The sequence below is a fragment of the Synchiropus splendidus genome, chromosome 3, assembly GCF_027744825.2.
Source record: "Synchiropus splendidus isolate RoL2022-P1 chromosome 3, RoL_Sspl_1.0, whole genome shotgun sequence".
Lineage (NCBI taxonomy): Eukaryota > Metazoa > Chordata > Actinopteri > Syngnathiformes > Callionymidae > Synchiropus > Synchiropus splendidus.
In genome coordinates, this window is record NC_071336.1 from 26109609 (window position 1) to 26122244 (window position 12636).

Genomic DNA, 12636 nt, shown 5'->3' on the forward strand with positions numbered 1-12636 from the left:
GAGCATGTATGAGCCTTTAGGTTTTGAATGTTTCTTGGTACTTCCATCAACCACATTTTTTGTCCATCATTCTCCTGTTGAAACCACTTGGCCTCCCTAACTTCGAACTCTTCCACATGAGAATGATCCAATCGAAGACAGAAAGAAACATTGGCCAGTGTTCAACAAATGTTGCAGCACGTTACACATACACAAACAAGAAGTTAATGGACGGCCATCCTTCAACCAATCCAAAACATAACAGCGAATAATTTCACTTCACTTTTACTGTAGTTAAGAAAAACTGCACCAATTGCTTTATCTTTCTGGGTTTGCATTGAAAATCCCAAATTCACTTAGGTTAGCTTGGATTATGCAGCGAATATGAGAAATGTTGCATAGCAGCCGCTGCCTCACTATGATATCTGTGCTGTAGTGTTTTTAAAACTTGCCTAGTTAATTACTACAGTGCATTTTACATTACAACACTTGATTATGAAATACTTTCAAGCAGCTACAGCAACTTTAATATCGACACTGATATCCCATTTGTGGACTTAAAGAAGAGAGGGCGACGAAAGAAGTAATAGAATTAATGGAAACCAATCTCAAAATTGCATTAACTTTCTACTAGCTATTAATTTCCTCATCTAAATGGCTGCCGTCCTGACACTGCTTCAAAGATGGTCTCTGTGAAGCCATTGGAGTTTTTGAAGTCAAACGTTGATTCCATTCCCTGTGAAATATTCTAATTAACAGTTTAAAATTATCATGTGACCGCAGCAAAGTGCACCGATGTGATCAAGAGGGTTTTTTTTTTTTTCCTGCACTGACTCTCTGAGCTTTGGGTCTATCTTTAATTGTGAGTTCTGTTCATATGTATTGCGTTTCCCTGAGACTGCGCTTCTTCAAGAAGTGTTTAAAAAAGCTATTTCTAACATTGGGAGCAGATGCTCCGTTTTCCACTTTCAAAGTTCCCCCATCATCTAAAATTAACTAGCAGTGAGGATTGCTCACAGGCAAATCCACAGCTTCGACGTGCATTTTACATTACGCGCGCCCGTCTCCATCTCCCGAGCAGGAAGTTAAATGTGTTGAACCACAAACCGCAGCCTCGTCGCTAAGTGTAATATGCAGAAAGTTTTCAGTGCTACCTGAGTGAATTTGATTTTTCTTCCTTCAACATTTTTTGGTCTCTAAGTTACAGCGGCTACTATCTTCAAACAAGCAGCACAGCAGAAAAGATGCTGGGAAGTATTGCTTATGTTTGTGCAGTTCTACTCAAAATCAAAAAAATATAAAATGTACACACAAGTAAATCCAAACCTTATGTTCGAAAACTTAGACTTCTCTCCTAGTTGAAGAGGATGAATCCAATAATAAAACACAGCTGTATACAGAGGTGTTAGTTTAGGGAATGACGGGGGGTCATGCTCCCTCCCCCTCAAACCACCTTAACTTGGTAATTTTCCGTAGTATGGAAGATTCCAACACTCATGAACGCATCATCCCCACGCATCCAAAACACCGGTGCTTCACCTGAGAACACGAAAGAGCTGAAAAAAGCAGTGAAAGCAAACCGGAGCTACGATGTGTAAAAGAATACTTGTGGTTTATTTCAGCCTGATCATCTCACGCAGGTAGCGTAAGTAACTTGATCTACGGTGGCCTGAAGGGGACATTAAAGTGGTATTGATGAGAAAAGATTCATTTTTACAGAGGTTAAAAACACTGTTATTTTCAGTTAAAATAAACCTGTCACTGATGCTTTTATAGTCGCCTATCACTTTGTAAAAGTAACTTTTGCCAATAATTTTCTCATAACAAAATGGCAGAATAGTACAATAGTTTGGGTTTGGTCTTGTTTAGACTCACTCTCAATAATTTCAGGTTCTACAATTGATGCATCAAAATGAATCACACCATAATGTTTCACTCCATAATGATCAAGCTTAAACATCAGGAGGGAAGTGCTCCAGATACTGTATGAACAAACTCATGCTAAACCCTAATTTTAATAAGAAAAAACAAACTCAACATGTTGAGTGAGTGATGAGGATTTGACCATAAGCCGTTTTCACTTTAGTGAGAAACAACTCTCAGAGATCAGTCAGGAAGTTTGTCTCAGCGAGGAAAAGTCTGTTTGTTTATGCAGCAATGTGCAGACGCAAAACAAACTTAAAGTGCAGAGGGAGAAGGATGTCTCGGGGGGGACTCAAAAGTCAAGGATATAATAAGGCACAAGACTTCTGTAGAGACAAGCAAGACCTCTGGCATCGCTGTGACCTTTAAAAGAAGAACTGTGTCTCTGACAAGACGGGACTAGATAGAGCATTTAGAGTACATATGTTTAACTGAAGGCCCCGGGGCCAAAAGCCATAAAACCATTGTGTTCAATCCAAATTTGGAAAATGAACGTGCCTAAAAACCTGTTAACATAAAATGCAGGGTGATGTCGTGACCTATGGACACTAATGTAGTTTAATTTACAAGCTGTCCCTGCAATAACTAAAAATAAAGATGAACAAAGAACGAAAATAAACCAAAACTATGTTGCAGGAGGAAATTTGTAGAAAGATTGGAAAGGAAATGCATGTCCTTTTAGCAGGATCAGAAATGTATTTTATTTTATTATTCAGCTGCAATAAGAGGTTTGCCTCCTATTGTAACTGACTTTGACATCCCTGGCTTGGAGTGTTGAGTTGTCTTTGACACGGTGGAATCCAACAGAAGATGCCCATGTAGCGCCTCAATTTTGATCCTGAGATGTTCCTAACATATGCGTTCAATACGAACCTTAAGAGGCCAAACCCTGACCTTGAAACTCTTGCGAAGAAATACAGAAAATCAGACGAGTTGGAGGCTGAGAAAACCTGGTCAAAGGTGAGTGCAACTGTCAGTGGAACTTTTGAAATGAAGATAGGTTCGAGACTGAGTGCACAACTTGAACACAACACCCCAGAAAGACCGCTTCTACCTGCAATACTACCTGGCCTAATTCTGTTAATATGGACTTTTAAACCCTGTACAACAACTGGCATACATTAATAGGTCTGCAGAGTTTTACCTTATTTGTTGACATATTTTGAAACCATTCCAAAACAAGCTCGAATTGCCGGTAAGGACTGTTTAATTACACCATTAAAACACTTGACTTGAGACCCTGACACTAAAACTGTACAAGTCCATCAGTGTGGCAGGGAGAAGCTGCACCTGCGATTTGTTGAAGTCTTCTTTTAATTGTGCCCGAGACGCATAGCGAGACAGATAGCGAGCGAACACGATCAATTAAGAGCTCTTTGTCCGTCTGCTGGCTCCTGCATCGCCCTCCTCATTCATTCCCGGCCTGGTGTACAAATGCTTTAATGAGGTTTTCACAGCTCCGACTTCTCCGGGCTACTGAAAGCAACAGCGAATGACAAAGAGCGAAGTTTCTTGTGTGTCAGCTGTGTGTGTGCAAAGGTTGTTTTGCATCCTTCACGCTGAGTTCACCTGCACTCCTGTCACAGTGAGGGAGTGAGGGCACACAGCCTCACACGCTACGCGACACAGTGGAACACACAAACACTTGCTAGGTTGCACACAGCCGCTGGATCTTGTATGACATGCTTGTAGCGAAGGTGCACCCCGATAAATATTCATGAAGTCGTGTGGCAATATTAGCACTGCATATGCAATCTAAGAGTCCAAATACAATGTAGCATATATAGCGGTTGTTTATGTCCCTGTGGAATAGAGGTAAGAATAGGGACACCAAGGCCGCTGTGTTTACGTTGCGGCCCTGCTGAAGACTTTCGGATAGTCAAGCTTATTAACATGGTTATCAGTTGGCTTGGAATCAGTTGGTTTGCTCAACTGTATTTTTCACTTTATATGTTAATTTGGTAAATTGTTTACCGGTAGATGTGTACCGAATAGACCAGCTGAGAAGCCAGGCATATGTGTGTTTGACTAGACTCCTGCTTGGCATTTGACCACCAACTACACAGTGTCACAGTTGGCCAGGAGAAGACCCTTCCTTCACTGGCAACACCTCGCCAAGACAAAGGACGAACTCTGCAAGCTGTCCAACCCCTGAGGCCTCAGATGGATGGACTCAACAACTAAACATAAGCAAACCCTTAGTAACTGCAGCTTATTTGGAGAAGTTTGGAGACAGAGTAGAGGCCCATTTATGCCCGTCCCATTCAAACAATGTGACCGTCACTGCTCACATGCTTCCTAATATATCCATCAGGGGGAGCAGTCCAGAGTTATGACTTTTGTGTCTCTAGCACAAGAGATGCAGCACTGTAGGAGGTGATGGTCAGTGAGTCTGTTAAATACATCACAACTGAAGGACGGAGAATGTCCACCATTGTTATGACTTCTTCGCGTCTCAAAAGAGTTTTGTATCGGGTAGTAACAGCGACACTGTCCCCCATGATTTCAGGTGGTACTTCTCAGTTTTGTCCGTATCCATAAGCTTTATGGAAATGTGCAGAAATACAGTTGAAATGAATGCAAAGCATGGACAGAAGGCTCTGTCCGTATCCAGATCCGTATGGAACGTTGACCATTAATGGGCCTTTAGACAGGCCAGACGGTTTGGCCTTGTCAAAAGGTAATACAGTGTGAAGAGGGTAGGTGTGACTGGCAAGGTTCATTGAGATCGGTTTAAGTGGAGTTGACTGACTTGATATGATGAGACATTTTTAAACGTGTAAATGAATGTTTGGTGCCTAAGAAGCTTTGCTTACACCTACGTTGTCTAAAGCAAATTAGAATTTAAGACATTCTCAAGTCAGAGTGGAGTCATAAGATCTTCAGACTTGGGTTTGCCTTGTCTATGCAGCTGAAAAATGTTCTTCATGAGCTCGGATCGGACAACTTTTGTTTTGGCACCTAAAGCCAAGACAAAATAAGACAATGAATCACATCAAATATAAAACATGTCAGACTTTTTTTTCACACTGTCACACAGATATACCACAAAAGCCAATGAAAGTGAAAGTTTTAAATTGTATACATTAGCGGGACGAAAAGAATCCATGTGCCAAGAATGTTTTCAGAGCACGTCCCGTACTTCTTTGCACCTCAACATACCATGGCAAAATATCAAACTTAATATCCTGCAAAAGCAACGTTGAAAAATATTAGGTTTGAGTTCCTCATTGGTCAAAACACATTAGCAAAGCAAATCACGTTTAAATCTTTGAGTAGATAAGTGCTTTTTTTATTCATGCTGGTTTCACTCCTTCCCACTGCAGGGAGGGCACTCGTGTTTATTCTTCAGACTGCTCAAATTCTCTCAAATGATGTGATTAAAACCAACCCTGAGCACAACAGTCCTAGTGTTTCTTTACGTCTCTGGTTATTCAAATCCAATTGCAATGATGACAATCCAGCCTGGCAGCCCAGGCCATAAAAGGAAGTGAAACTGAGGCCAGAATACAGCCAGCAACTCTGCATACTGATTCCATGGGATGAAAACCAGGTGGAATTTTGAAACTGGAACCTCCCAGCTGCCTGGGTTGTGCACTACATTGTGTTTTTGACACCAAACCAACATTCCACCTCTTCTCTTTCTTACGTCCTCTCTGCTGATAATTCCCCTCCATCGCACAGTCCTGCCTTATCTGCTTTACAGTTAATCATCCAGACACCGCTCTTCCTGTTTGGCTCTGGATTCAAACCAATGACTGAGGAGGAAGACACCGGACACATAATTGATGTGACAGGCTCCAACCTAATGCTCTAACAAAGTAATAAGGTATAACCTATGTTTTTTTTCCGTCTTTTGAAGCAAACCTCGAGGAAGGGCTGCTTTCCATCACAGTTCTAACCGTCGTCCAGAGCGACATCAGCAGCAGCTCGTACTGAAAAATAATGTAAGTCTCGCACATGTTTACCTCTATGTTCAAGAGATGTTTTTTTTGTTTTGTTTTGTTTTCCACGTTATCCATAGCCATATTTTCATTGATGAATTTATGAAATAGCAGCCAATAGCTGTCACATTATAATTTGCATGTGCTGCTACAGTAATCTGGGTTTGGATAGTTCTGCTCCTATGTTCACTTCGCATCTCTTAGCAAAACAAAATGGAAGCAGCAACCATATTTCAAATACAAAGTTGCATAGTGAACCTGCAGAATGGCAACATTTTCTCCAGCACATAGCCATTAGCTATTGGCAAGAGACATCAGGAAGCAAAAGTGGGTCAATTTATGCTGCGTGTCTTCTGTGAAATTGGATTTCTGTCTTCAAAATAATCATTTTTCTAGGGGGAAACATGGCACTATACTCAGTTGTCAGTAAAATCCACTGGAGTGCACACAGAGGAACAATAAAACATTGTCATTTAGGAATTTCTGCAAGGGCATGCGTGCAGTTTATAACTAAATTTACCCAAAGTGAAGATTCTTATTCAAGCGGACTGCTGATGACATCATTGGTAATAATATACCACAAGTTTTACGGAGTGTTCAAATACTGCAGCTGGTGCAGCACCACTGGAGTTGCTTACTTTCAATGTTCATGCGAAAGACATCTGGGAATTGTAACTGAAGCAATACGCAGTGTCACCTTGGTTTTGAACACTCCTGTTAACGTGTCTCACAAACAATTCGGTTTGAACAAACATTCAACCAACCAATGTGTCACGGATGTGAACTAACTAAAGTGGCTTCCAACAAAGCGCTACAAGAAAGGTGAGCTCAATACGGCAACAATCTCATAGCTCAATCTGTAGCAAAAGAAGAAAATGACCATCGAGACCCAAAACCTTCAACATATGGGACAATTTCACAAAGGACACCTCAAAGGACACACACATTACAATCCACATTTCGAGCAATACAATTTTAAATTTAAAATCTGCTAAAAGAAACTTACACAATTCATAAGTTTTAATAAAATAATTGGCTTTTTTTCAAAATTTGGATTTAGATTCTTTTTACACTACAATCATTCTGGTGTTCCATGTGCTTCTGTTCTAGTTTGGAGACTTCAGTGTTGTTTTTCATGTTTTTTTCATGATAAAATGAGCATTCATTTATTACTACAATTATTTATTTCTTTTGTTGTTGTTTTTTTTTCTGTAAAATAGTTCAAATCAGTTCAAAGGAACTTGACCTAAGGCTAAACTTGATTTAGTAGGTCAACCAAGGTTTAGTCTGAAGGCCATAATCTCCATCTTTGTGAAGGTCAATGAAACAACTGTTGGTTCCATAAGTGAACCCCATTTAATGGATAAAGAGGTCCAGTGACAATCTCCTGTCTTTTTATTCTCATTATATGAAGCCTCTCAAATATACTTTTGACAATAGTGAAGACTGGCTGGGAACAGTGTTTGTCACTAACAAACCTTGTCAGAGCAAGACAAACACCAAACTAAGTAGGTGGTCATAATGTAACCTTATTTTGGGTTAATTCAGCATTGCCAAAAAACGTACATCTAAAACAAATATAATTTTAAAAAGGTGAAGATGAATATTCTAAATAATGCAAAACTAATGTAAAAAGAGGACAGTAATGCAAGTCAGGAGGATAAAAGCACAAGCACGTTTTTCCACCGACTGTAACTGCGTTGACCGCACACCTGGCAGCCCAGGCCACAAAATAACTGCCATTTCTAAACAGCTTCAAGCACAGCTTTAACATCTCCTGGAGTTCAAACGCTCTTCTTTAAGCACTACTAGCACTATTACAAGGGTCTGACTTCAGGGCAGATTTGCCTTTCTTGGGTAGCACCCAAGTTAAGGAGCTTCCTGAAACTTTGTGATGTAAACAATGTAAGACATGACGATGCTTAAATCAGGGATTTCTTTAGAAGCGTCTCTCAGTAGAATCTGATACGCCTGTGCGTTTAGCTGCGATAAATAAAAACCTATAAGCAAAACACAGGGAAAATATTGAAACAGTAACTCTGACAAAGACACAGCATTTTTTGGGAATGTCTTGAACTGGTTAGCTTCTGAGAATCCCAGAGTTGAACTGAGAGGCAAGTTCTGAGGCAAAACTGTTTGCTGGGAAAGGAAGAGCATTACTTTTCAAAGATGTTTACATTAGCGACTAATGGTCTTTCAAATAATCCCTGACAGATGCGACTAGAAAAAAACTCAGCAAGTGGAAAAGGGAACTTGGGGTGAACTCTTCTAAACAAAGTGGAGTCTTGTGCGGATTTTTTCTTTCCCAAAGAATAGCGGGAAAGAAATCAAGAGCTTGAATTACGATCATTTACAAGCCTTTTTTTTGTTCCTTGTGTATTCACAGTATATAGCAGCGGCCTTGGCGAGGTTCACCTCATGAGGACAGGAGGGCTGCATAATACAGGAGGCCAGAGGTGAGACAATACATATTCAGTGACTCTGGCTTCACTGTTGAAGGATCTTAATTAAAAAGTAAGAGTTTCACTACATCGGCGCTGGGTCGGCTCACATCGCCTGCCAGCTTGGTGTGCCTGTTAATGTCGAGCACGTGTGGTGGGATGTTGGGAGGCACTTGCGTTGAAAAATGAGAAACACTCAAAGTCAGATGGAATGAGGAAACACACAAGGTGCGTTTAAGCAGCTGTCAGCACTGCAGTGAAGGAAAATGTGGAGCTGGATGTGTGTGTGAGCCGATGAATTATTTACAATAACCCTGGGCAGTAGTACACAGCACACTTTTTGCACATGCCTTGCACGAGCCTGGGAGTGTGTGTGTGTGCTCGTGCAAGCGCCAAGGAGCGAGTGGATAAGTGTGTTTCAGCCATATGTCTCGGAATTAATCCACTATGACAAAACTCTGACATCACATTAACGACCGGCATGCAGAGCAAATCTGCTAATTCATAATTCATGCGATAAAGAAAGCAAGCAGAGAGAAAGGGCAGAAAGGGGTGGAGGGGAGGGACCATTGGGGAAAACACAAAAAGACAGCAAGACAGCATCAACAAAATACAGTGGTACCTCGGTTTTCAAACGTCTCGGAATTCGAACAAATCGGAGTTCGAACAAAAATTTCGAGATTTTTTTGCTTCAGATTTCGAACGAAAATCCAGAACTCGAACGGCCCCGAAAAAAGCCAGAAATAACATAATGTGCGCGGACCGATCATCTGACCCACGATGCGCTTTGTTATTGTGTATAACGCAGCCTCTGTATGCAGACGTGTCCCGTTAGCTACATTTACTGACTGTTTTTTCTTCATATTGAGGTGTAAAATCTTTCCTGTCTCCACACTGGACCGTGGTAGAGTGTCACAGGGGAGGTGCTCGCTCTCCACACCTCTGAGGCTCCACTCCAGGGTTTGATGTCCTGTTGTGGGCTGGAGCTGGGACAGGGATGAGGCGAGTCTGGGACAGAGCGTGACTTGGGCTATGACTTTGTCACAGCCAAACTGCACAGAAGCGCACATTCAGAGCTGGACACGCACCGGGCACCTCTTCACTTCTGGAGAGACGTCACTCACTCTGCAACCCCTCCCACATGCAGCGGCCACACACATAGAGGAACAGCGCACCTGCAGCAGACACTCTACATTCACTCCTACAAAAGACTATTTCAAGGCTTGGAACGCATCATTTCTTTTTCCATTCATTGTAATGGGAAAAATCGATTCAGATTTTGAACAAATCGCTTCTCGAACGGCCGCCTGGAACGGATTGTGCTCGAGAACCGAGGTACCACTGTACTGTGTGATTCAAATTTGGTCCTGGGTGAACATTCGTGTATACATTTGCTAATTCAAAACTATTTCAATAATGCTAAAATAGAAAGCGAAAGAAGAGATGTCCTCTGACATCTGTTTTATTTATATTGGTGATGACTTTAGATGCTAAAAATCTTCATTAGCTGCACATGTACAGACAAGGCCAGAGCAACAGCATATTAGATTGATGGTCATAATGTTTTATATATTATTTCAGATTGCATCCATCCATCTTCCGCGGCTTATCTGAGGTCAGATCATTAAACATTAAAGCTCCACGATGTTGCAAAACTGCAAATACGACAACTTAATTAACCATTTTCAGACACTTCAGTTTGTGATGAAAATAAGGATCAGTTTCTCATAACTTCACAGTCCTCTCCGTCCGTTCTAGAACCAGGTTTTCAAAAAATTCTATCACTGTGACTCTCACCTCACACAACTGGTACAGTATAAAATGGCTAATAATTTCTCAAAATGTCCTGGGTCTGCACCAAGGCCTCCTCATAGTTAAACATACCTGAAACACCTCACCAAGGAGGTGTCCAGGAGGCATCCTAAACTGTTGCCTGAGTCACCTGAACTGGCTTCTGACTTCACCACTGAGTCTCTCCTGGATGACAAATCTCTTTGCAGAGTCTAAAATGGAGAGTCCAACCACCCTGTGGAGACTTGAAGTCGGAATCTTGTTCCTTTACCATATGTGAGACACTACAGATGCTCTTTACATTCCAGATACTTTTCGATGACTACGTCGTGGTTCTTCTTCTTCAAAAGTTAAGGGTAAATTTGGAAATTTGCCGGCCATTAAACAAGACACTAAATTCGCCTTTGAATCGTTTTATATAATTGATGCAACCAGGCCAGAACATTCTCCACTGAGAAAGGAAATAAAAATACAACAAATGTACATAATAGCACTTCCTGACAGAATCACTCAGGCAGGAATTCGTACATGATTAGACGCCTGCGTCTCCTATATTTCCTGTGCATCGCAATCGCTTGTCAAATGTCAAAGATAATTGTAGCAATTACTTTAAGTGTGACACACAATTATGGTGTATGGCTAAACTTCTTTTTTTTTTAAATACTTTTATTGTCCTGAAGTACTTCAAGTTTTTCTGAGTTTTTCTCCTCATTTTCCACCAGCCTCTGACCTTTATCATGGGCTGGCAAAAATCTTCTCAGCCTTTTCTTGACAGGTTGATGACAGGTTGCCATGTTGGGTCGAACAAAGCGATGAAAAATTGTGGTATTTTGAAAAAAGTAATTGAATTGTACGAAATGCCATTAGTGGACATCGGTAAAATTATACCCTTGACTGTTAGGGCAAGATCACGAAGAAGTTGAAACTGTTGTCCTTCATTGGAGGGAGACACACCAATGAAGGACAAGAATAAAAGTTGACAGGAAGACAGACACTTTGTATTACTATGTGTGTGCATCAGGGGAGAGAAACTGGTGACTAGTGACTGGACTAGTGAGAGGACTAATGCAAATATGAAGCAACCTGCAAGGTTTGTGGAGCCCTTAACACTGACTCTCCCAATGTAAGCCATGAAGTTCCAGAGTTTGAATCTCTGTCCCTGTGTATGACTAAAATTTCAAGAACATGATGTCAAGGATGCGGGATATGAATAGGATTCATGTGGTAGAGCCACAACGCGGGTCAAGATTCAGGAAGTTGAGTTGCAGTTGCAACTCCAGATTGGACAGGTCAAAAGACGAAGATGAGTCAGAGAGTTATGAGCAAGTTGACAAGCACATAGACTCCTCTCAGACATGGTCCCTAAAACAAGAAAATTGGAGTCCACTTACCATTCATTCTGGTTGGGCAGTTCATGAATCCAGTGCATTGGATTCTCCCCAACAAACCCCATGTCATCGTGGGAACTAGACGACGACTGGTCGGAGATATTTGCCGGGAGCAGCACCGGCCTGTCGTCCTCGATCATCACTATGTCGTCCTGGGGCATGTTTACGGTCGGAGACAGCTGGTAGTTGCCTGTTACGGACACAGAAAGGCGTCAGTAATAAAATAAATAAACTGCATTCAATCATGAAATATTCAGATTGCGTTGCTTCGCAAAGTCAGAGCCCTGCACACAATTGCCTCCGCAGACACGATTGTGTAAACATTTTTATCTTGCTTTAATAATTGCCAAGAGAATATTGTGCTGAGAGATAACTTTGGCTAAGATTAATTGGAATTTTTGAGCCAGGACATGCCTGAAGGGCGTCGACACATTTCCGATAAATGAAGGATTTTTATCAGGTGCAATTTCGCTGTATTGAATTAAAACAAAGACTCTTCGGCAAAGACATTTCCTTGTAAATAGAAGCGCGGTTTTCATTAAAACAAACTGAAACGGTCTGTTTACGTGCCGCCGCTCTAACTCATGCCACTTTAACCAGCTCAAAGTTGTTGGGCTGAAATCGGTTTATACATTCTCCTTGACTCTTGGCAAAGGACAAAGATGTGCAGAAGAACTGATCTGTATTCTGCACTGGCTGACCCTCCCTGCTGAGGACTTCTTTCAATCGCTCCTTTTCTTTTCCTCGTGAGTCAAAGTCAATGGGGAATGTTCTGCCGGGGTTCCAGGAGAAGGTCAGGAGAGGGCTTGTTGAACGCCACGAGAAGTGGCAGTTTCACAACTGTTGCAGTATAAGAGATTAGCACATGCTCAAAAACCAAGTGGTTTGGATCATCATATTCAGGTGCAATTATCAAGTGTTTTCTGTAGCAAAATAACTGCACCACACTTGTTCCCATGTCCATGCAAACAGACCTTTATTGCAGCTTCGAGTCTGGAAACCAAGGGAACCAACCACACAGGTCATTGCATTATTTGAACAGAATAATTCCATCTTGATTCTGTTCAACTGAAATGAATGGGGTCGTGAATGGTAGTGAAAGCAGTTGAAAGAAGTCGAACTCATCCATTTTCTTTTGGTTATCCAACGCCCGGCTGCAGAGGCTGCAAT

General features: G+C 41.5%; 1 protein-coding gene across 8 annotated transcripts in view; it reads right to left on the reverse strand.

Annotated features, from left to right (window-relative positions):
- Positions 1–12636, reverse strand: part of LOC128755422 (partitioning defective 3 homolog) — a 336729-nt gene that overhangs the window by 123140 nt on the left and 200953 nt on the right. For all 8 annotated transcript variants that reach the window (XM_053858871.1, XM_053858873.1, XM_053858870.1 and 5 more), the window contains one exon: positions 11470–11656. In XM_053858871.1, coding sequence (XP_053714846.1) covers positions 11470–11656 — 187 coding nt within the window. The remainder of the gene's footprint in view (positions 1–11469; positions 11657–12636) is intronic.